Source organism: Bufo bufo, chromosome 2 (assembly GCF_905171765.1).
Source record: "Bufo bufo chromosome 2, aBufBuf1.1, whole genome shotgun sequence".
Classification (NCBI taxonomy): domain Eukaryota; kingdom Metazoa; phylum Chordata; class Amphibia; order Anura; family Bufonidae; genus Bufo; species Bufo bufo.
This window is the reverse complement of record NC_053390.1, coordinates 604,850,522-604,874,163: the sequence shown is the minus strand read 5'-3', so window position 1 is coordinate 604,874,163 and position 23,642 is coordinate 604,850,522. Positions and strand designations below refer to the sequence as shown.

General features: G+C 43.1%; 1 protein-coding gene across 1 annotated transcript in view; it reads right to left on the bottom strand.

The window, feature by feature from the left end:
- The window catches only part of LEF1 (lymphoid enhancer binding factor 1), a 126,107-nt gene that overhangs the window by 90,701 nt on the left and 11,764 nt on the right, over positions 1–23,642 (bottom strand). Inside the window, 2 exon segments of the mRNA XM_040418383.1 lie at positions 9,816–9,952; positions 15,647–15,704. Coding sequence (XP_040274317.1) covers positions 9,816–9,952; positions 15,647–15,704 — 195 coding nt within the window.

Below are 23,642 nucleotides of genomic sequence, written 5' to 3'. Positions count from 1 at the left end.
GAATCCACCCTTAGGCTACTTTCACACCTGCGTTCGGTGCGGATACGTCTGGTATCTGCACAGACGGAGCCGCACCTATAATGCAAACGCTTGTATCCGTTCAGAACGGATCCGTTTGCATTACCATTTTTTGGGTTCATGATAATGCAAATGGATTCGTTTTGACTTACACTGAAAGTCAATGGGAGGCGGATCCGTTTTCAATTGAACCATATTGTGTCAGTGAAAACGGATCCGTTCCCATTGACTTACATTGTAAGTCAGGACGGATCCGTTTGGCTACGCATCGTCAGGTGGACATCAAAACGCTGCAAGCAGCGTTTTGGTGTCCGCCTCCAGAGCGGAATGGAGGCTAAACGGAGGCAACTGATGCATTCTGATGCATTCTGAACGGATCCTTATCCATTCAGAATGCATTGGGGCTAAACTGATCCGTTTTGGGCTGCTTGTGAGAGCCCTGAAACGGATCTAACAAGCGGACCCAGAAACGCCAGTGTGAAAGTAGCCTTAGGTATCGCCGCATCCGTAATAACCAGCTCTATAAAAATATCACATAACTTAACCTCTCATGTGAACACCGTAAAAAAATAAAAATTAAAACTGTGCCAAAAAAAAGCCATTTTTTGTCACCTTACATCACAAAAATTGCAACACCAAGTGATCAAAAAGGTGTAGTGAAAAAAAAAGTGAGACCCTACCTAAGACAATCGGTCAAAAATTTAAAAAAAACTATGACTCTCAAACAATGGAGACACTAAAATATATATATTTTTTTGCTTCTAAACTGCTATTATTGTGTTAAAGTGAAATAAATAAAAAAGGAGACATATTAGGTATCGCCGCATCCGTAACAACCAGCTCTATAAAAATATCACATGACCTAACCCCTCAGATGAACACCGTCAAAAAAATTAAATAAAACTACTTCCAAAAAAGCTTTTTTCTGTCACCTAACATCATATAAAGTGCAACACCAAGCGATCAAAAAGGTGTATGCCCCCAAAATAGTACCAATCCAACCGCCACCTCATCCTGCAAAAATTGAGACCCTAACTAAGACAAAAATAAAAAATCTATGGCTCTCAGACTATGGAGACACTAAAACATAATTTTTTTGTTTCAAAAATGCTATTATTGTATAAAACTTAAATAAGAAAAAGTATACATATTAGGTATTGCCACGTCCATAACGATCTGCTCTATAAAAATATCACATGACCTAACCCCTCAGGTAAACTCTGTAAAAATAAATAAATAAAAACTGTGTTAAAACAACCAATTTTCGATCACCTTGCCCCATAAAGTGTAATAATGAAAAATTGTACCAATAAAAATGTAAACTCTTCCTGCAAAAAACGAGCCCCTGCACAAGACGATCGGCAGAAAAAAAAAAAAAAAGGCATTCAGAAAATGGAGACATAATTTTTTTTTTCAACAATGCTTTATTATGTAAAACTGAAACAAACAAAGAAAGTAGACATATTTGATATCAGTGCATCCGTAACAACCTGCTCTATAAAAATAGCACACGATCTACCTGTCAGATGAATGTTGTAAAAAATAAAAACAGTGCCAAAACAGGCATTTTTTGGTTACCTTGCCTCACAAAAAACATAATATAGAGCAATTAAAAATTATATGTACCCCAAAATAGTACCAATAAAACTGGCACCTTATCAGCCTAGTTTCCAAAATGGGGTCACTTTTTGGGAGTTTCTACTGTAAGGGTGCATCACGGAGGCTTCAAATGGGACATGGCATCTAAAACCAGTTCAGCAAAATCTGCCTTCCAAAAACCATACGGCGCTCCTTTTCTTTTGTGCCCTTTCGTGTTCCCTTACATCAGTTTACGACCACATGTGGGGTGTTTCTGTAAACCGCAGAATCAGGATAATAAATATTGAGTTTTACAGGCTAGGGCAGCGCTAAATCCCGCCCATCAGTGTCGGTGACGTCTGCCTCCGCCTGGCAGCCCTATGGAGAGACAGGTTCGTCACCAGAACCCCAGAAAATGCCTTTGCCCTGCGTGATTTAGCATGAACTGCTCCGATGCTCAAGTCAGGGGGGCTGCCTAGGTGAAAATGGGGATATGTCCAGGGTTCAGCACTGAACCCAGACAACCCCTTTAAACTTCTTTTGCCACTGTCTAGCAAGTTTAGTGCCTACATAGAGTATTCATTAGGTAGTTTCATCGGTCATTATCCTTTCACAAGTCTTTACAATCTTTTCAAACATTCATAGGAACTTCCGTGGAAGCCAATAATATTAAAATAACTGGAGAAAGTGACACAATATCCATGTAGACATGCCCTGGGCAGATTTGAACCCAGGGAAGCAGTGCTTCAAACCAGCATGGTCAGCAGTAGAGCTGCCACACCACCTATACTAGTTAAAGCCGAGAATTATGTACGACATCTTGCATGCAGTGAGATAAACACATTTTATTTATATATAATCATATTCATTATATTTCTGTTCAACGGGATGTTGTATTTCTGTGGAGTATGTTCTGTACATACAAATTCTCTGAGTGTATTATGATGCCACCACCTATAGAACACATACAGGAAGCACAGCAGATACAATCTTGTGAAATGTGGTCTACTACAACTATGGTAAAACTATCTGAATGACACCTGGTGTCATATCTCAGCTATGGTTCACGCAAAAGAAAAAACAAAAACTTTTTTTGCTTCAACATTTTACCACTTAGAGGGAGCCTGACTGGCAACACACCAAGAAATATGTCAAGAAAACATTGGCTGCTCAGTACTATTGAAGTGGTTCAGCAGATGCTTTTTCCGGGACTAGACTCTTAAAATATAAAAGATAAGACATTTCTTTGTACTGCTGTTTATTCAGACAACCCATGGTCTATGGAAGCTGAAATAAAACCTACAAAGTGCTGTGACCGAATAAAGAGGTTCTCCACCTAAATGTGTTTTGCACAAAATAATGAAATATAAAAAATATCCTAGCAGGAGAAAATTGTGGTTGCGATTCTAAAGTCCATAAAGACCATACATGTGGACAAATCGGCTCTAATATCCCACCAACAACATGCCAGACTAAACTGGTCATTGAGCAAAATTCATCCGATGTCAATCTTTTTCTGCAGACGTAAATCTGGTCTCAGTCGTTGTGAACTAATGTTTGGGCTAATTTTTTAATCAATGATCGGATAAAATGGTTGAAATTGTCAATTGCTTCTTGTATATGGCCATCCACGGGGGCGTAGCTAAAGGCTCATGGGCCCCCCTTCCCTCAGTGCTTTGTTGGCCAGGGTCGGGGAAGCACATAGCCTTCATGTTACCTGAGGCAGAAATTGAAACGGCACCGCCCCATGCCAAATTCTTGACCAAACCCCTTCCCTCCAGCCAGAAATGTAACTTGACCAGCATGCACCTTCTATATTACTGGTGTCTTCTTATATGGCACAATCTTTGGGCCCCTTAGGTTCCTGGGCCTGGTAGCGACTGCTATCTCTGCACCCTCTATAGCTACGCCCCTGGCCACCCACAATAGGCATCAATTTGACCTTACATTAATCTCATTTCGGCTATCCCTTATAGAAATAAAAGTCCTCAGTCGATGAGCTGGACTACCCATGATCAGTTTTTATTACTGTGGAAAGCCACCGGCAAGACCATATTTACCCTGCAGTGACACAGCAGCTGACATGAAATTTTACATTGCTTCCATTGGAATCAATGAGCCATTCTTGTAATACTTAGGCTACTTTCACACTTGCGTTCGGAGCGGATCCGTCTGGTGTCTGTACAGACGGATCCGCTCCTATAATGCAAACGCTTGCATCCGTTTGCATAACTGTTTTTTTTCAGATCAGATTTTTTTACTTAGTGAAAACTCAGATCCGACAGAGGCGTTCCCATGGTGATGGGGACGCTTCAAGTTAGAATATACTAAAAGAACTGTGTACATGAATGCCCCCAGCTGCTGCCAGGCAGCAGGGGGCAGACCCCCCTCCCCCCCTGTTTTAAACTCATTGGTGGCCAGTGCGGCCGCCCCCCCCCCCTGTTTTTAACTTATTGGTGGCCAGTGTGGCCGGCCCCCCTCCCTCCCCTGTATTTAACTCATTGGTGGCCAGTGCGGCCGGCCCTCCCTCCCTCCCCTAATTAAAATGACCGACCCCCCATCATTGGTGGCAGCGGAGAGTTCCGATCGGAGTCCCAGTTTAATCGTTGGGACTCCGATCGGTAACCATGGCAACCAGGACGCTACTGCAGTGGGGGGGCCGGCCGCACTGGCCACCAATGAGTTAAAAACAGGGGGGGAGGGAGGGGGGGCCGGCCGCACTGGCCACCAATGAGTTAAAAACAGGGGGGGAAGGGGGGGCCTGCCGCACTGGCTACCAATGAGTTAAAAACAGGCGGGGGAGGGGGGCCGCACTGGCCACCAATGAGTTAAAAACAGGGCGGGAGGGGGGGGCCGGCCGCGCTGTCCACCAATGAGTTAAAAACAGGGGGGGGGGTGGTCTGCCCCCTGCTGCCTGGCAGCACCTGCTAGGCAGCAGGGGGCAGTCATGTACACAGTTCTTTTAGTATATTCTAACTTGAAGCGTCCCCATCACCATGGGAACGCCTCTGTGTTAGAATATACTGTCGGATCTGAGTTTCACAATCTAACTCAAATCCGATGGTATATTCTAACATAGAGGCGTTCCCATGGTGATGGGGATGCTTCAAGTTAAAATATACCATCGGATTGGAGAAAACTCCGATCTGATCGTATATTAATAGGGACTCCTGACTTTACATTGAAAGTCAATGGGGGACGGATCCGTTTGCAATTGCACCATATTGTGTCAACGTCAAACGGATCCGTCCCCATTGACTTGCATTGTAAGTCTGGACAGATCCATTTGGCTCCGCACGGCCAGGCGGACACGAAAACTCTGCAAGCTGCGTTCAGGTGTCCGCCTGCTGAGCGGAACGGAGGCCAAACGGTGCCAAACTGATGCATTCTGAGCGGATCCGCATCCACTCAGAATGCATTGGGGCAGTACGGATCCGTTCGGGGCCGCTTGTGAGAGCCTTCAAACGGAACTCACAAGCGGAACCCCGTACGCAAGTGTGAAAGTAGCCTTAGATGTAGAGTAACCTCCAGAGGTAGAGTTAATCTTTTTAGTGGCACACGGCTCTTGCTAGAAGACTCCTCTGAATTGAAAAACACTATGGAATAAATTACTTAGCTCTTCAGGTCAACGCCAAGGTGACACTTTACTGACATCAAATAAGTGCAAAAGCAGCATGGTGGCAGTTATGCTATGCCAGCCCCCATTTCAGCCTAAGGGGCTAAACAGATTTTATGAAAAATACATTTGGGTGGAGAATGGCTTTAATAGCTAACACAGTTGCCAACTGTCACGGATTTTCAAAGGGAAGTCCCGGCAAACTCGAGCTGATCCGGACCGAAAATGGACGGGGCTAATAAAACCCACCCATAATTTGGCATTCCTGGGTGGGTTTGGGGCATTCCCTAGGGTGGGGCTTAGAGGCCCAGAATTTACCAACTCAGATGTCGGTAAGTATGAGCTACTGATGGCAATAATACAGTTTGTAGTAAAAGGCTACACAGTAGGAAAGGGACATTTATTGAAGTTACGAGAATGGCATGTTCATGCTGCATTTCTTGCCAATATGGCTTGTCCCTCAAGTATCAGGAATGATATCCAATTTCATCATCGGCTGTCTAGATCTTTGAAGGCAGTCACATTATCCTTGTTATTGGAGAAAATATTGCAGCTTCCATTAAAAGAAATCCATTCATAAATATTAATTAAAAACTAGAACCAGTGTCGGACTAGGGTTCCTTGGGCCCACCAGAGCCAAATCCTTATATAATCAATACAGTGAAGAAGGGACGCAAATGAGCTCTTAACAAGCTCTGTCTCTAATGCCACCAGATGTAAGACAGCTATCCTATAAGTCAATTTCCGACCATTAAATAGGTCTTGAGACATGACTTGGATAATAAATAAGCCAGGACCTCATCTGTAGACAGCTGGTTTGGGGTGATTGCCTCTCATTAGTGCAGAGCAGAGAGTACTGGCTTAACTGGGTGAGAGGTCTAGGTTAGGATTTGGGGGTACTATCTTTTTTTTACGGAGACCTATTAAGGCGCTCTCATCAATACAGTGTAAAAGGTTTTAATTCAAAGAAATAGACCCTAGTGGCAAATGATAAGCTCCAAATGTGTTTTTTTGCCTGGACTTTAGGCCCACTACGGCTTCAGAGACCGAGCCCAACTTTGGATCCTCTGGTGGGCCAGTGTGAGCCTGACTAGCACAGTGATAATTTTGTTCCTTTTTGGTTCAGTAGTAGGAGGCAAGGCACACTTCTAGGTCCATGTAGAAAGTCATGAGAAGCTACATACAATGACCTCTATGCATGGTGCTTATAGACACGGTGTAACCATATACTGTAGAATATCACCTCATCAGACACGGCCCCCAAGATATGCTCTAAGGGACAGAATCTTGACAGCATTTACTTTACAAAGTGACAACACTACAGGTGTTTATGGTGTTATCCCCTTATGTAGGAGGCTCTGAAATATGGCCACGAGCATGTTAACAGGAAACGAAGACTTGACACCTTAAGACATTCTGCACAGAGCTCTAGGCTAAAAAATAGTTATAAATATACATTGTAAGAGAATCTGGTTCCTGCAATTTGCCAAGCCACAAATTCTGTTTACTTCATCTACAGAGAAAACTATCCTATTAAGTATCTTTCAACATGCGCCAGCCCATTTTACACAAGCTCTATGTGGCAAAATGTGAGAATGCTTTAAATTAAATCTATGTAGGCCCAAGCTTTTTGAGAAACAAAGAATCCTAACATGATGTTGTCTTATTCGAAACAGATTTTTACTCCTCATATGAAGGCAATGTGCTATGTGGAGCTGGGATTCATTTCTTCAGTCAGAACTCAGTTTATGTGTCATGTAATATAATATAGACTCCAGATCCGCATCTGTGGACAGTAAGATGTTTAGTTAGCAGGGGCTGACCATGAAGCCGCCTTCACTTTCACACTGATGAATGTAGCAAGGACCCATTTACGCCCTGAACCAGCCAGGAACATGTGGACTGTTCACTCCAAAAAACAGCTGTAAGATTTAAAGGGCCGAAAAGCGTCTAAGAACAAAGGCTCTGCAGTTGGTAGAGGTTGAGAGCTTTGTATTTAAACATACCACTTAGGTGATATGACACTTTTGTTGCATGACTAACAATTGGTCAAAGAATTGGACTTTGGAAGTGTGAAAACAAACACCTTTTGTGCTGGTGTGAAAAAGCTCAATACCATTTACATACTACCGCTGTGATCTGCCTAGTTTGTCCTTTTCTATGCACATTTTTTGTTTTAACTTGTAGCCAGCATAACTGCAAACCTCTAAAGCAGGACATAGCATAGACATAAGATTTTGTGCTTTTGGTTGACATCACTACAACCACACACAGTTTAAAAAACACCACGTTTCTAGTATTCAGTGGGGAAATCTATCAAAACTGGTGTAAATGAAAAACTGGCTTAGTTTCCCATAGCAACCAATTAGTTTCCTCCTTTCATTTTTCACAGCTCTTTTAGAAAATGAAAGATGAAATCTAATTGGGTGCTATGGGAAACTAAGCCAGTTTTCCTTTTCACCAGTTTAGAAAAATGTTCCCCCATGAGTAACTATAAACTACAGATTATAGCCAACTACCAGTGAAAAAATTCCAACAGATCAGATCAAAGTTTTGACCAATTGTCTGATGTGAAAATAAAATAAATTCAGAATCTCCACACACAGTAAAAGCCAATTCCCTTCAACCATGCTGTCTCTGGAGCAGAACTTGTAGAGGTAAAGAATTACTTTTTTCCCCCAACATTTATTTTATTAGTTTTGGTTTCCAAACAAGTGTACAGTAATACATTAATACAATAATCCAATAATCATGAATAGTTGTGCACATCATATGAAGATGACAATTTTAAAAAAAGTCCTTACATGTAATCTCTGGATACCAAGTCCCCCTATGTGGAGAGCATGTGTCTCCAGAAAACCTATGGAAACCTAAAGATAGTACTTTCTATTCCCCTAGCCCTTCTTCTGAAATTAACTCTCATAGCTCCCTTACCCAACTCAACACCCTCCTCGTTAGATTACCCCCTTTGCAGCCTCTCCTTACGCCCGGCCATCACTCCGCGGCTCCCCCAAATACATTTATTGTACCCTCCAATGTATAGTCCCTCTATCTCATTGAGCATAATCTAGTCGTCTAAGAGACCTTTAATTGACCCAAAGTGCCCTTCAAATCCTCTGTCAAGTAGCAAGATGAGAGTTTGAAGGGTCCCATCACCCGTGAAGAATTACTTTTTGTGAACCAACCATTGGGTACCCCTATTTCTACTGGTATTCAAAGGAGTTTTTTGAGACTGGAAAAAAAGGTTTGGTAAAGACAGATACTGGTATAAAATAGCAAAATTTTTACTGATGGTGACGTACCCGGCTTTTTCTCAGTATGCTAGACGGAGGCTTCCACCTAGCAGTGATCCCGTTGACATCACCGGCACTAATGGGCAGTCTTTAGCACTGCCCTAGCCTGTAGAACAGCCCAGGACAACGCTAAAGACTGCCCATTTATGCAGGTGACGTCCCCGGGCTCACTGCTAGGCGGAAGCCTCCACCTAGCATGCCCATGAGAAGCCCGGTACGTCACCAGTAGTGAAGAAAAAGCCCTTGTCCTGCGCTATGCAGAGCAGAGCAAGAGGCGGCATTGGGGCAAGAAATGCTTTGATGCTCCACTGATACAGGCTGAATGTGTATAGGGAAGCTTATGTCCAGCTCTGGAACCTGGAAACCGGGGACAACCCCTTTAAGTTAATAGAAAAATCAGGACTAAAAAGTGGGCAGATATTATCTCACGTCTATAGCTATCTTTAGCCATGTCTGATAAAAGAAATTCCAATTGCTTAGGAATGACCTTCTGTTACCACAGATAAACAACTATCACCGTCACTTTTTACGAATTATCCATAGCTTTCATAGGCTAAGCTGTAGAATGGTACTCCCACTCATACATTTACTGCTTTGTGACACTCGACCTAACTTACCTAGTATTGTAAACATGGACGCTCCTACGAAAGGCAATGGGTCAGTTCCCTATCTTCTTGTTCTACCAATCTTTGTAAAAGATTTTTTTTAAATGCATGTTTGACTATAAAAAACATTCTCTGAGATTTATGAGACTGTCTAAAAGAAAACCAATCACAGTACAGGTTTAATTTTGTATTCTGCTATAGAAAAATAAAATCTGTGCTGTGATTGGTTGCCAGTATTTGAGACAGTTTCATAAATGCGCCTTATTGTGTTCCATACATTCTAACATTGGAAGGAATCATACATGGATTAGAAGCTGGTAGCTAGAGAAAAAAAGACTGCCCTGCTCTACAAGGACAATGATCATTTCATATAATACTTTCCAATTTACCAGCTCCCTCCATAAAAATCTAAAAGCTCCGGTTTCATAGTGGGGTACAACAACAAAACAAGATCCCAAATAAACATACGTTTTACAGAAAACCACTTAGCACATGTTATGGAAGTAGTATCAAAACATGATGTGAGCAGATACCCCAATTCTTCAGAAGCTGCTGGAGACAATAACGGCACAGTTCACACAGAAAGAACCCATTTTATGCTTTGTGCTGCCAAGTAGAATTTGAAGGCTCATAAACATTACACAGAAATCTGACCTGGACGGGGTCTGAGAAGAAACAAACTTGAGGAACACACAGTGCACTTACTGTTCTAGGAATGGGTGGAGACAAAGATCCATTTGACATGTAGGGGTCATTATTCATATTTGGCATCATGATGTAACTTGGGTATCCAGGATACGAATGGCCTTTGCTGTATAAACCACCATCCGGATGTTTTCCAGCTATTCAGGAAAAACAGAAGAGAAAAGAAAAATTGTCTTATGAATTAGCTGTTTAAGATGTACCGTCTGAGAATACACCAAGACAAAAGTTCTTTTTACTGGCAGTAAAATCTTGACTTATTGTACTCATGCACATGTGACAACCTAAGTCATTAAAACTTTTCATAAGTCTAATCAAAGAAAAGGGAACTCCCAATGCAATTGCCATCAGCCTTAGGGTACTTTCCCACTTGCGGCATCGTCGGAACTGCCTGCCGGATGCGGCAATCCGGACGCAAACTGATGGCATTTGTCAGACGGATCCGTCTGACAAATGTCTGACAAAAGCTTTGAAATACCGGATCCGTCTCTCCGGTGTATAATATTTTTTTTGCATTTTTAAAGGATCCGTTTTGCCAGAACACTTAATGCCGGATCTGGCACTGATACATTTCAGTGTAAATTAATGCCGGCATTCCGGCAATGTGTTCAGTATTTTTGGCCGGAGATAAAACTGCAGCATGCTGCAGTATTTTCTCCGTCCAGAAAAACGTAAAAAGGACTGAACTGATGCATCCAGAACGGATTGCTCTCCATTCAGAATGCATTAGGATAAAACTGATCAGTTTTTTCCGGTATTGAGCTCCTGTGACGGAACTCAATACCGGAAAACAAAAACGCTAGTGTGAAAGTACCCGTACATGATGGTTTTTGTCAGCGGTACTGAAAATGGGTTCTCCAAGAGCGGTAACCCCTTTTGATATGGCCAGGCAGAGTGCAAAGATAAAAAAGAAAAATACCATGTTACTGGTCCTTCGGTCCCTGTGTTGATCTCCCTTCTCCTTTGCTTCCAGTCCCTACTGGACCTGAATTGTGACATGCCATCTACATGTACTTTGCCTCTGGCAGCCAATCAATGGCTTCAGCAGGGGCAAGGGCCACCACAGAGGCTTCAGCAGTGGCAAGGGCCATGACTATGTTACCGAAGCTTTGGTCCCTGTGTTGATCTCCCTTCTCCTTTGCTTCCAGTCCCTGCTAGACCTGAAGTGTGACATGCCATCTACACATACTTTGCTTCTGGCAGCCAATCAATGGCTTCAGCAGTGGCAAGGACCTCCACAGAGGCCACTGATTGGCCGGCAGCAGTGACGTGCAAGTAGAGGGCATGTCACACTTCTGGTCTAGTGGGGACCGGAAGCAGAGGGTGAAGAGAGATCATCACAGGAACCGAAGCTTCGGTAACATAGTATTTTTCTTTTTAATCTCTGTACCCTGCCTGGCCATATAAAAAGGGGTTCCCAACCTCGGAGAACCCTTTCAACTTATTCATAGTAATCTCCAAACCTTTAAGCTGGCCATATATGTTTGGACAAAGGTACAAATTTTGGCAAGATAATGCAAAAGTAATGTATATGGGAGGAGAAAGATATACACTAATTTTTGGCGTATATCTGTCGCAGATTCGCTCGCAAAGGGGGTGTGGTGTGGGTGGAGAAGGGGGCAGGACGGCTGGTTTTATTTATTATTTTCTATGTCTGTTTTAGGGCTCATGCACACAAACGTATATATTCTTTCCGTGTCCGTTCCGTTTTTTTTGAGGACCGTATACGGAACCATTCATTTCAAAAAAATACAACATGTCCTATTATTGTCCGCATTACGGACAAGGATAATACTGTTCTATCAGGGGCCAGCTGCTCCGTTCTGCAAAATACGGAATGCACACGGATGTCATCTGTATTTTTTGCGGACCGCAAAATACATACGGTCGTGTGCATGAGGCCTTAGGCGTAGAAAATTATCTAAATCTACGCCTGCAAGGAAGCTGGCGTCGGTTAAGGACGGCGGTGGCGCCTCTACATAACTTAGGCACATCAAGCACCAGCGCAGGGATATTAAGACCAGTGTCTAAAATGCAGGTCTTAATAAATGACCCTGATATTTCCTTCAATGTGGCTCACATAGAAACATGTTTGTTTTTTTCTCAGCTTTTTTCTTATGAGGGTAGTACTACTTTGCTGAATTAGACGATGAAAAATATAAGGCTTTGTAAGGCTTTCTCGGTATTTTATAAACCACTTTTTTCGCTGGTCGTGTAATTTAATGTTATTACAGCGGATTTACTGTCTATAAAATTTAAACTGGAGATTCCCTTAGAACACTATTAAAAATAAAAAATAACAAGGTCTTAGGCTCTGTTTGGATGACATTTGTGCCTGTGTATGCCAAAAGAGTGTCCTTTTGGCATATGTTGGGTTGGTTTAAGGAAAGGAAGAGGACAGGGTAATGGGTGGTGGACTTACTTTTTGGACAGTGCTTATGTATCTTTTTTCCCATTTTTACCGGTCTGCGCATGCGCAGGCCGGAAGGACGGATCCGACATTTTGAATGCCGGATACGGCACTAATACATTCCTATGGGAAAAAATGCCGGTTCCGGCATTCAGGCATGTCTTCAGTTTTTTTCGCCGGAGATAAAACCGTAGCATGCTACGGTTTTATCTTTTGCCTGATCAGTCAAAATGACTGAACTTAAAGGGCTTCTGTCACCCCACTAAAGTGATTTTTTTTTTTGGGGCTAGTTAAATTAGTTATATAGCGATATATGAAAATATAATTGTGTTACTTACATTGATCCAGCAGTTTATTCAAAAAACGAAGTTTTATCATATGCAAATTCGGTCTCTACCAGCAAGTAGGGCGGCTACTTGCTGGTAGCTGCTGCAGAAATCCGCCCCCTCCTCTTGTTGATTGACAGGGCCAGCCGGGATCTCCTCCTCCGGCCAGCCCTGTCGGCATTTCAAAAATCGCGCGCCTGTGTTGATTCAGGCGCAGGCGCTCTGAGATGAGGAGGCTCGTCTCCTCAGAACTCCCTCAGTGCGCCTGCGCCGATGACGTCTTCTATTTCGGTGATGTCATCGGCGCAGGCGCACTGAGGGAGTTCTGAGGAGACGAGCCTCCTCATCTCAGAGCGAATCAACACAGGCGCGCGATTTTTGAAATGCCGACAGGGCTGGCCGGAGGAGGAGATCCCGGCTGAATTTGCATATGATAAAACTTTGTTTTTTGAATAAACTGCTGGATCAATGTAAGTAACACAATTATATTTTCATATATCGCTATATAACTAATTTAACTAGCCCCAAAAAAAATAATCACTTTAGTGGGGTGACAGAAGCCCTTTAAGACGTCCTGATGTATCCTGAACGGATTACTCTCTACTCAGAATGCATGGAGATAAGCCTGATCAGTTCTTTTCCGGTATAGAGCCCCTGTGACGGAACTCTATGCCGGAAAAGAAAAACGCTAATGTGAAAGTACTCTAAGGGTCGGTTCTGAGGGGCGGATGTCTCATCCACAAATGTGTCTGTGTTATAGACAAACTAGCAAACACTCTTCAAAAGCGAAAGCAATAAAACATGTGCTTTCAAAAAGGACAGCCAAAACAATATATTACAAGGAAGTATTCCAACAAGTGGATAGAAAAAGAATGTCAGTTTGTCCCCTTGATAAGCGAGCCATTGTTGAGCTTATTATTTTCACATTCTGCTTCACATCGCAGCAGCATGCGAGCACTTGGAGAAGTTTATGAGATGATTTTTGCTTATTGTTCTTTGGTGAGAGCCGATACTTGAATGTGTACGCTGGCTGTATTTTTAATGTGTCAGCTGTTAGTAAAACCACAATCGTCTTTCCATTCATATTATGTCAGTTATTTATTGTAGTCAACCATTTATTTTTGAAAACTGTGGCCATTGTACGAAGTGTTGTGTAATGTGACCACTACACGGGGCAGGCTGGCATCTCACTATCATATTATGTTACCCTGACTTCCTTATGAATACTTGTCACATGAACAATTGCTTCTATTCATGCTGATTGACAGCAATTAAACTCAGGCTGTGATACAAATGTAACATAAGGTTCCCGCCCCCAACACAAAATTTAACCCACAGCATGGCTCCGTTGTATAGAGAACTCGAATCGGGACACCTAAGTGACAAGGAGTTTGCTTAGGTCTGCCTTCTGTCATCACGTGCTATGCAATAAAGCATAGGAACCTTAAAGTTTATCGAGAAACTTAGGGAAGAATGCATTATTTACTTAGATCTTAGTTAAGTTTACTTTACAACATTTTACCCCATAGGTTTTCACTAGCATATACCTCAAACGGGTTTTCCGAGATTTTCACATAGATGACCTATCCTCAGGACACCTAGCACTTCCTGCCCCGCAGAGCTTGTTACCCAGCTTTCCAGACTATAGAATGCCAGATCAGACGGTTTATGAATTGGTAAATATTGTAGAATATGTAGCTGAATTTGCAAGCCAGAAGCATGGAAAAACTAAGTAAGAATCCCAGTGACAAATCCTGTAGCATGGCACTCCTAAATAGTTAATAGTCCAATTGCTAGGCAGATTTGCCTTTCAGGGTACTGGAAAAAGTGAGTTACCACCACGTGGAACTGTAAGAGACTGCAGAATACTACATCTACCAAGACAAATCCCCCTCCTCGTTCCTAAATAGTGCCACAGCTTGGTGAATGAGCCTTTCAGGGTCCTGCAAAAGCTGGGTTACTCCACAAGACCTGTAATCTATCTTTCCCACACCAATGAAAGTCAGATTTGCCCAGATACACAGTGATAAATCCTTCCTGCCTATATAGGCAAACTTGACATTTACCTGGGAAAGCTGGGTAGGGCTTTCTGTAGCGAGGTACTGTATAGTATAGCTGCACACACACGGGGAGGTTTTCACTGCTTTCACAGTATTTTGGGTGTTTACTCCCAAACTTCCTGTGTGACCGTGAGGACATGTTAGGGCACATAAACCGATAGCCTCTTTCCAGCCGAAGATGGAGAAGCAGGGAGGAGTGAGAGACTTTTTGGAGCAGTCTACAGATATCTAAGCAGAAAGAGGTAAAGACAAGCTTTCCGCTGTAAGTTATGCTGTTTTTTTTAGTGTCTCTTCAAGGGGGAAATTATCTTTAACATGTTTTATTTGTTTCATTGGTTAGCCTATTCCAACTTTTACCACTAGCACCAACTGTTACCATATATGACACACTAGACCTTTTCTGCTCTGCAAATACACTAAAGGAAGGAGACAAGGCTTTCTGACATTTAGGGATGTATTTTCAGATAAACCACTCCCACTGACATATCATTCGTCAACTTTGTTGTAAAGTAGAAAATGTTTTAGAAGTGTATTGATTGGGAATTTATTGTGAGTTGAGTAGTTTATGAGGTTCTGACACTTGTAGTTTAGGAGCAGTTGGAAAGCCATAGGCTGCCTCCAAGACCTAGTAAAGTATCCTTTTCTGTAAAATACCACATTTATTCCAAATGCTTTTAGCCAAGACACTGTTTCAGACTTTATACTGTCTGGCCACTTGCCTTTGTATACAAACTTCTACAGACTGTCTGATTAGGAAAAAAATGTGGTGAAAAATATCTAAGCGTGTTCAATCAGGGTCCTCTGGTTTTACCTCAAGTAATGTTTTTTTTATGCTGAAAGGTATGCTTTTACTGGAAGAGGATCCATAATGGGGCGCAGCTACCTAGATTGCTGACTTGAAAACATTTGTAGGCCCATCTAGGTGTTGTCAAAAACATGAAGAGCCTTACTTAAAGGGTAGTTCCACCTTAATTTCACTGGAGTAGGACACGTTAGGACATTAGTAGATACCACTCAAGTTACATTATTTGAACTCACCATCATCTGGGTGCTCTCTGGACTTTTCATGGTAGGAGTCCTGCCTTTGTCTTAAAATCTGAAAAAATGTATACAGAATGTTATTTGTCTAGAAGAAATTTACTGTAAGTCTATATTTGTAAAGTACAAGAAAGAGGAACTGTGATCTCTCCTGACGTGTCTGATTCAGAAAATAATTGTATTACCTGTGAAATAACAATTCTGGAAAATCCGTTCATTCTATGTTGTGCTATTCCTGTTAGAACTTTAGAAATAAGTTGACAACTGGGTGTTACCTGGGTGTCCTTATACCCTCTCTTTAAATCACGGCACTCAATTCAAGAGATATCTTTGCAATTGAAGATTTTTTTTTATTCCATCCTTAAAGTACACATGATCCTACATACTGGTGTTTTCTTATTACAGGTGAACAAGGTCTGGGATGGACCGAAACATTGGCCACTAACAATATATGTGTACTTTAAGGATGGAATAAAAAAAAATTCAATTGCAAAGATATCTCTTGAATTGAGTGCCGTGATTTACAGAGTTTGTGTTTACGTGGGCCACTTTGATGACGGGAATGGTCAAGAACAGGTATTAGAAAAGATGGGGAATACATGGATTTACTAAAATTACATGTTAGGAGAGGTGACAATACTTTAAGTCAACACATCAATATTCACACTTTCTATAATAATATAAGCATGTAACTTTAGGTTTGTTATGTATCACATGCTTCAAACCTCAACACTACACTGACAAGCAAAAGGGTAACAATGTTTTGAACTTTTTCGACCAACCAACATAGGGAAGAGACCTGGGAACAGATTTTGGTCGAGACATGCTTGAATCTGATGGAGAGCATGCCCAGAAGGATTCAGGCAGTGTTGAAAGCCGAAGGTGGATTTACAAAATGCTAACAAAATAATTAAAATTAAAATTTTGAATTTTAGGAGCAAAACAGTAACAATGCAGTTACGTGACAAGAATCTGTATAACTAATCATAACTAATCATATGCTAAATAGTTGCAGTCTAATTTATGTATGAGATAGCCAAGATGATTGTCTATAAAATGATGGTTGTATCACATTTTAAGCTGTAGTGGATGGTGAGATATGGAGCCTTCAAGTCAAAAGTTCTAAACAAAAACATTTTTGCTTGTCAGTGTATTTGACCATACATGATAAAGAAAGCGTACAGTCTTTCTGTTTACACATGATATCTACTAATCCATAAAAGGGCTAAAGATGATTTTTTACAAAAAAAATCAAGCTTAGAAAACAGTACTAGGTTAGAAAATGACAGCATTTTAAGTATAATCGGTGCACCCCACACAGCAATAGTAAGTACTCCATGATATATGTTGGCCTAACTCACTGACCATGTAATATATAAAGGGCCCTTTACACAGGCTGCAAATACGCAAAATAATCGCTAACGAGTGATTATTTGTGTAGGGCATCTAAATCATCGCTTGCCGGCAGCAGATTGTGCTGTGTTAACACGCTCTGCTGCCGGCAAACAACAAGTCTGTATGGGGATGAGCAATGGAATTAGCAATCACTGCTCCACATACCGTGGAGGATATCGCTGCATGTAAATGCAGAGATCTTCTCCACTGAGAAGCAAGCGCTTGTCGGGAAGGAACGCTTCCTTCCCAACAATTGTCTGCTGAATTGTCCCGTCTAAATGGACCTTAAGCGGACTTCACCACTGCCCCCACCGGAAAATGTCAAGGAGACAAATATAAAGCGAATTGGATGTCAACTGGCCAATCCTTTTGTACTTGGGAAGATAAGTCATTGCCAGACCAGAGATGGCAGCCCCCCATCTTCCTAACAAGGCTTGATTGGCCAGGCTGGTGTAACGGTGCAGCTGATTACATGATGAATGAAATGATCGTTAATGTAGGCAAGTAAATTATCATTTCTAGGCAGCAGATCATGCAGTAGCGATTGCTCTTCCTCCTACTGTGGAGGTGATTGCTGCATGTAACGAGCAGCCAACTGTTGGAAAGGAACTCTTCCTTACTGACAATCGGCTTTAGCTTGACCCGTCACCTTTATTCTAGTATAATAACCCTCTAAAAACATATCTTTTCTGCTCTTAAATAAATTTTTCTTTGTCTTTTATGTCTTTGCGAAAGTAAGCAAAAGCAAAGCCTGTATTAGCGAGAATTGAATGGAAAATTGTAATATGGTTCACAAAAGGGGGATCTTCGCACTGTGTGATACTTTCCAGGTATCGCAAAATTGTTTGATTCTCGCTGATGGGGATCTTTCAGCAGGCTTAGAAATTTTTCATTGAGTGCATATCTGAGCGAGTAATAAGTAGCCCCCAACGATCAGACTGTAGGTGTGGTGTACAGTTGCGGGAGTACCAAGTTCACCTCCATGAGCTATCATCTTTGTGTGTAATATATGCATTGATGAACGATTTGCAAGTTTATAACTATCAAATTAAAGATTACTACAGCACCCATTGCGCTGTGTAATGGGAGCACTTTTGAACGCTAACGAGTCGCTAACTATTTGATTGTCAATGGTCATCTGTATAAAATCTACTTGTCTAATACAGCCCTAAGTAAGCAGATCTGAAGCCATTCCCCTTTGCCATGAAGACATGGGTTTTACTTACAGAAGCATGAAAAAAAATTAAAATTAAAAGATTTAAGATTCTAATATTATTAGATATAAACGAGTAGCCTATCGTAGAGGCTGCAAGGAATTGCTGTATCAAACCATATCAGTTATATATAGTGTTACTTGTGGATATGTAGGTGTCCTTTCTAGACAAATGAAACCCTGAGAATGAAGAAAGAAAGCTGACATCTTAGGATTTGTATCGGAGGTTGCTGGAGTTCTCCTTTAATAATTAAAACCCCAATATTGATTGACTTCCTGAATGAAACATAAAATTTTTGGCTATAATCAGAATGTTCAGAACCATAATAACAAATCTGTCCTATTAACACTGCATTTCCTTCCTGTCTGAATAAGGTATCAGATAATGTGTGAGCTAAATTAAGGGGACTAGCATCTGACAGCAATTACCCAGTTTGCATCTGTTCATGAATCTACCAGTTTGCATCTGTTCATGAATCTACTTCCTGAGTGTTGGAAGTGCTGTTTCTTTTAAATAAATATTCTTTGTACGGCTGTGTTTTTGTTTTTTACTGTGGCGTTTAACTAAATATTATTGCAGGATGTACTTTATACCGCCAATAACATTTTGAAAAGACATAAAATGTACTATCCAAGAAAAAGCGGCTTGTGCTCAGTGGCTGAAGTGTGCCTTGGCTACTGAGCAAGAGATTTAGGGAACATGGAAAGAGATGCAAATGACAAGTGGTGGGTCTAAGGTACGTACACAAAGATCATAGCAATGAGATTTCAGCCATGCAATTAAAGCAGTTATCTAATTGGAGGATACTATGGGAAACGCCTCCACTTTTGGCCTTAGTTTACATAGATCCATTAGCAACCTAAGTCATTGGGTTACTGCTTAAAGAGGACCTTTCACCGGTCCGGAAACAAATACGAGGGGCACAGCAGGCAAACGGAGCAGCGCATAGGAAAAATAGTAAACGCTGTAACATGTCATCAGTACACCCTACACAACCCGCTAGTTATATGATAAAGTCTGGACTGGTGAAAGGTCCTCTTTAATTTTCTAACCCAAACTTGAAAAATGCTATCTGATTTCTTGTAAAAGAATATGAGAATGTGTGAACACCATAGTCGGGGTTTCCAATCAGTGGAATTAGTCACCAAATATCTAGTGTGTATTGTCAGTTATAGCCTACCATCAGTAAATTTAAAGCAAAGATAGGACTAAATGTTATATACAGTGAGGAACAGAAGTATTTGAACACCCTGCGATTTTGCAAGTTCTCCCATCATGGAGGGGTCTGAAATTCACATTGTAGGTGCATTCCCACTCTGAGAGACACAATATAAAATAAAAAATCTGGAAATCACATTGTATGATTTTTAAAGAATTTATTTGTCTTGCACTGCTGAACATAAGTATTTGAACACCTGAGAAAATCAGTGTTAATATTTGGTACAGAAGCCTTTGTTTGCAATTACAGAGGTCAAAAGTTTCCTGTAGTTCTTGACCAGGTTTGCACACACTGCAACAGGGGTTTTGGCCCACTCCTCCACACAGATCTCCTCTAGATCTGTCAGGTTTCAGGGCTGTCACTGAGCAACATGGAGTTTCAGCTTCTAGGACACTCCAGAACCTTGATATGCTTCTTACGGAGCCACTCCTTGGTTATCCTGGCTGTGTGCTTTGGGTAGTTGTCATGTTGGAAGACCCAGCCATGACCCATCTTCAATGCTCTGACTGAGGGAAGGAGGTTGTTGCTCAAAATCTCACAATAAATGGCCCCATTCATTCTCTCCACCATTTTTGGAGGAAAGTGCGGAAGATAAAAGGATTGTCATTTGCAACCTGTGCCGTACCAAAATGAGCTGAGGCGTGAACACTAGCAACCTCACCACCACCAGCATGATCCACCACATGGCATCAAAGCACCCTAATAGGTGGGCCGAACGCCTGGTTCCACAATCAGTGTCTGTGGGTCACACCACTGCTTCCTCTTCCCCTGTGTTACGTGCTGGCCAATCCCCTGTCCAAGATGCAGGCACGGATGACTCCCGCCCTGCACCTGGACCTTCGCAAGCACCATCAGCTAGCACGTCCACTTCTGTGTCCCAGCGCAGCGTACAGATGTCCATACACCAGGCCTTTGAATAAAAGCACAAATGCCCAGCAACCCACCCACAGACCATAGCACTAAATGCGCACCTTTCAACATTTCTGGCCCTGGTAATGTTGCCATTTAGGCTTCTGGACACTCAGGCTTTCCGCAGCCTGATGGCGGCGGCCGTCCCTTATTACTTAGTCCCCAGCAGCCACTATTTTTCCTGGTGTGCCGTCCCTACCTTACACCAGCATGTGTCCCGTAACTTCACCAGTGCCCTGACCAATGCAGTTATTGGGAATGTCCACTTAACGACTGACACATGGAATAAGTGCTTTTGGCCAGGGACGCTACATTTCCCTGACGGCACACTTGGTGAACGTTGTGGAGGCCGGGAGCGAGTCGTACCCTGGGATGGCACAGGTGCTACCGATGCCAAGGATTGCTGCCCCTACTTCCATCAGGATTTACGCCACCACCTATATTAGTGGCTGCAACCCTCCCTTCTCCTCCTCCACCTCTGAATTCTCATCTTGCAGCACCAGTAAGCCATCAGTCAGTAGCTGGAAGCAGTGTAGCACTGCAGTGGGGAAGCGGCAACAGGTCGTGCTGAAACATATTTGCTTAGGTGACAAACAGCACACCGCCGCAGAGCTCTGGCAGGGTATAAGGGACCAGACTGAGCTGTGGCTCTCGCCACTCAGCCTTCAACCAGGCATGGCCGTAACTTGGTGGCGGCTTTGAAGCTCGGCAAGCTCACACACATACCATGCCTAGCCCACGTGTTCAACTTAGTGGTTCAGCGGTTTCTCAAAACCTACCCAATTTGCCTGAGCTACTGGTGAAGATGCGCCTCATGTGTGCCCATTTCCACAAGTCATCTACAGCTGCCGCCGGTCTGGCAACTCAGCAGCAGCGCTTGCAACTGCCAGCTCACCGACTGTTGTGCGACGTGAGCACGCGCTGGAACTCCACATTCCACATGTTGGCCAGGCTTTGTGAGCAGCAGAGGGCAGTAGTGGAATACCAGCTGCAACATTGTCGTCGCCTTTCCAGTCAGCTTACGCTCTTCACAAGCGACGAGTGGGCATGGATGTCTGACCTCTGTGAGGTTTACGCAACTTTGAGGAATCAACACATGGTGAGCGGCAATGCCGCTATTATCAACGTAACCATCCCTCTTCTGTGTCTACTGAAACGCTCACTGCTCACAATGAAGGCGGACTCTTTGCATGTGGAAGAGGTCGAAATGGGGGAAGACAGTACACAGGGTGATAGCCAGACCACCCTCCGTTCGTCTTCTTAGTGTGAATTGGATGAGGAGGAGAAGCAGGAGCAGGAGACAGTTGCCTCCGCTACAGAGGGTAGTAGCCACAGCAGGTTTATTCCACCTGTTCAGCGTGGATGGGTCGAAGAGGAGGAAGAGGATGAGGAGATTGAGAGTCTTACTCCTGATGAGGACAGCGAAGTCTTGTCTGTTGGGACTCTGGCACACATGGCTGACTTTATGTTATGCTGCCTTTCCCGTGACCCTTGCGTTATACGCATTTTGGCCAACACCGATTATTGGTTGCTCACCCTTCTTGATCCCCGCTTCTCATCTCTCATTCGTGTGGTGGCGAGGACTAGCAAAATGGTGCAATACCAGAAGGTCCTTGTGAAAAAATTGCTCCAAAAATTTCCAGCTGACAACCCTGGCAGCAGAGTACGTAGTTCCTTGGGCAACCGAAGAGGGGAGACGAGGGGAACACACAGCAGTTTCAACAGAGGCAAGGCAACACTCTCCAGGGCCTGGAACAGTTTCATGACACCCCACCAGCAACCTCACCCTGATGCGCAGCCTAGTGTCACAAGGAGAGAAATGCTTTGGAAGATGGTGAAGGAGTACGTAGCACCTCGCCCCTAATGTTTTAGATAGTCAGCTCAGCAGCAGGCCCTCACCCCAAATGTTTTAGATGCTCAGCTCAGCAGCAGGCCCTCGCCCATAATGTTTTAAAGAGTCAGCTCACCAGCGGACCCTCAACCATAATTTTTTCGATGGTCAGCTCAGCAGCAGGCCCTCAACCATAATTTTTTCGATGGTCAGCTCAGCAGCAGGCCCTCAACCTTAATTTTTTCCATGGTCAGGTCAGCAGCAGGCACTCGCCCCTAATGTTTTAGAGAGTTAGCTCGGCAGCAGACCCTCACCCCTAATGTTTTAGATGGTCCGCTCAGCATCAGGCCTTCGCCCTTAATGTTTTAGATGGCCAGCTCGGCAGCAGGCCTTCGCCCCTAATGTTTTAGATGGTCAGCTCGGCAGCAGGCCCTTGACCCTAATGTTTTAGATGGTCAGCTCGACAGCAGGCCCTTGTCCATAATGTTTTAGATGGTTAGCTTAGCAGCAGGCCCTCGCCCATAATTTTTTCCATCATCAGATCAGCAGCAGGCCCTCGCCCCTAATGTTTTCCATCATCAGATCAGCAGCAGGCCCTCGCCCCTAATGTTTTGGATGGTCAGCTCAGCAGCAGGCCTCTCCCCAAATGTTTTAGATGGTCAGCTCAGCAGCAGGCCCTCGCCCATAATGTTTTAGATGGTCAGATCAGCAGCAAGCACTCGCCCCTAATGTTTTAGAGAGTCAGATCAGCAGCAGACCCTCACCCTTAATGTTTTAGATGGTCAGCTCAACAGAAGACCCTCACCTCTAATGTTTTAGATGGTCAGCTCCGCAGCAGACCCTCACCCCTATTGTTTTAGATGGTAGGATCAGCAGCAGGCCCTCGCCCCTAATGTTTTATAGGGTCACCAGCAGGCCCTTGTTCCTAATGTTTTTGATGGTCACCAGCAGGCCAGTAATCATAATTTTTCAAGGGTGTGTATGATGCCCTCCTTTATGTGAAATAAAGGGTGTATTGGAGTGCCGGTTCCTTGAAATTTTTGGCAGCCCTTTCACTTAGTGCATAGGCTTTATGAGTGTAGGAGTCCCACTTCCTGAACAATTGTACCACAATGTGGAGTGCCTCTTCCTTGTAATTTTTGGCAGCACTTGCACTTTATATACAAGTAAATATACAGGAAAGAATGTTTCCTAACAATTTTTCCTCTAAAATCGATTTTATCTTCGGTTTGGTGCGTATTATTGTCAGTCTGTAAAAGTGGCGTACTACTCGGACAACATCGTTCCCAGCAGCGACCTGGGAGTCCAAGATGCATCCAGACATCCAGCCAAAAATTTCAAGGAACCGGCACTCCAATACACCCTTTATTTCACATAAAGGAGGGCATCATACACACCCTTGAAAAATTATGATTACTGGCCTGCTGG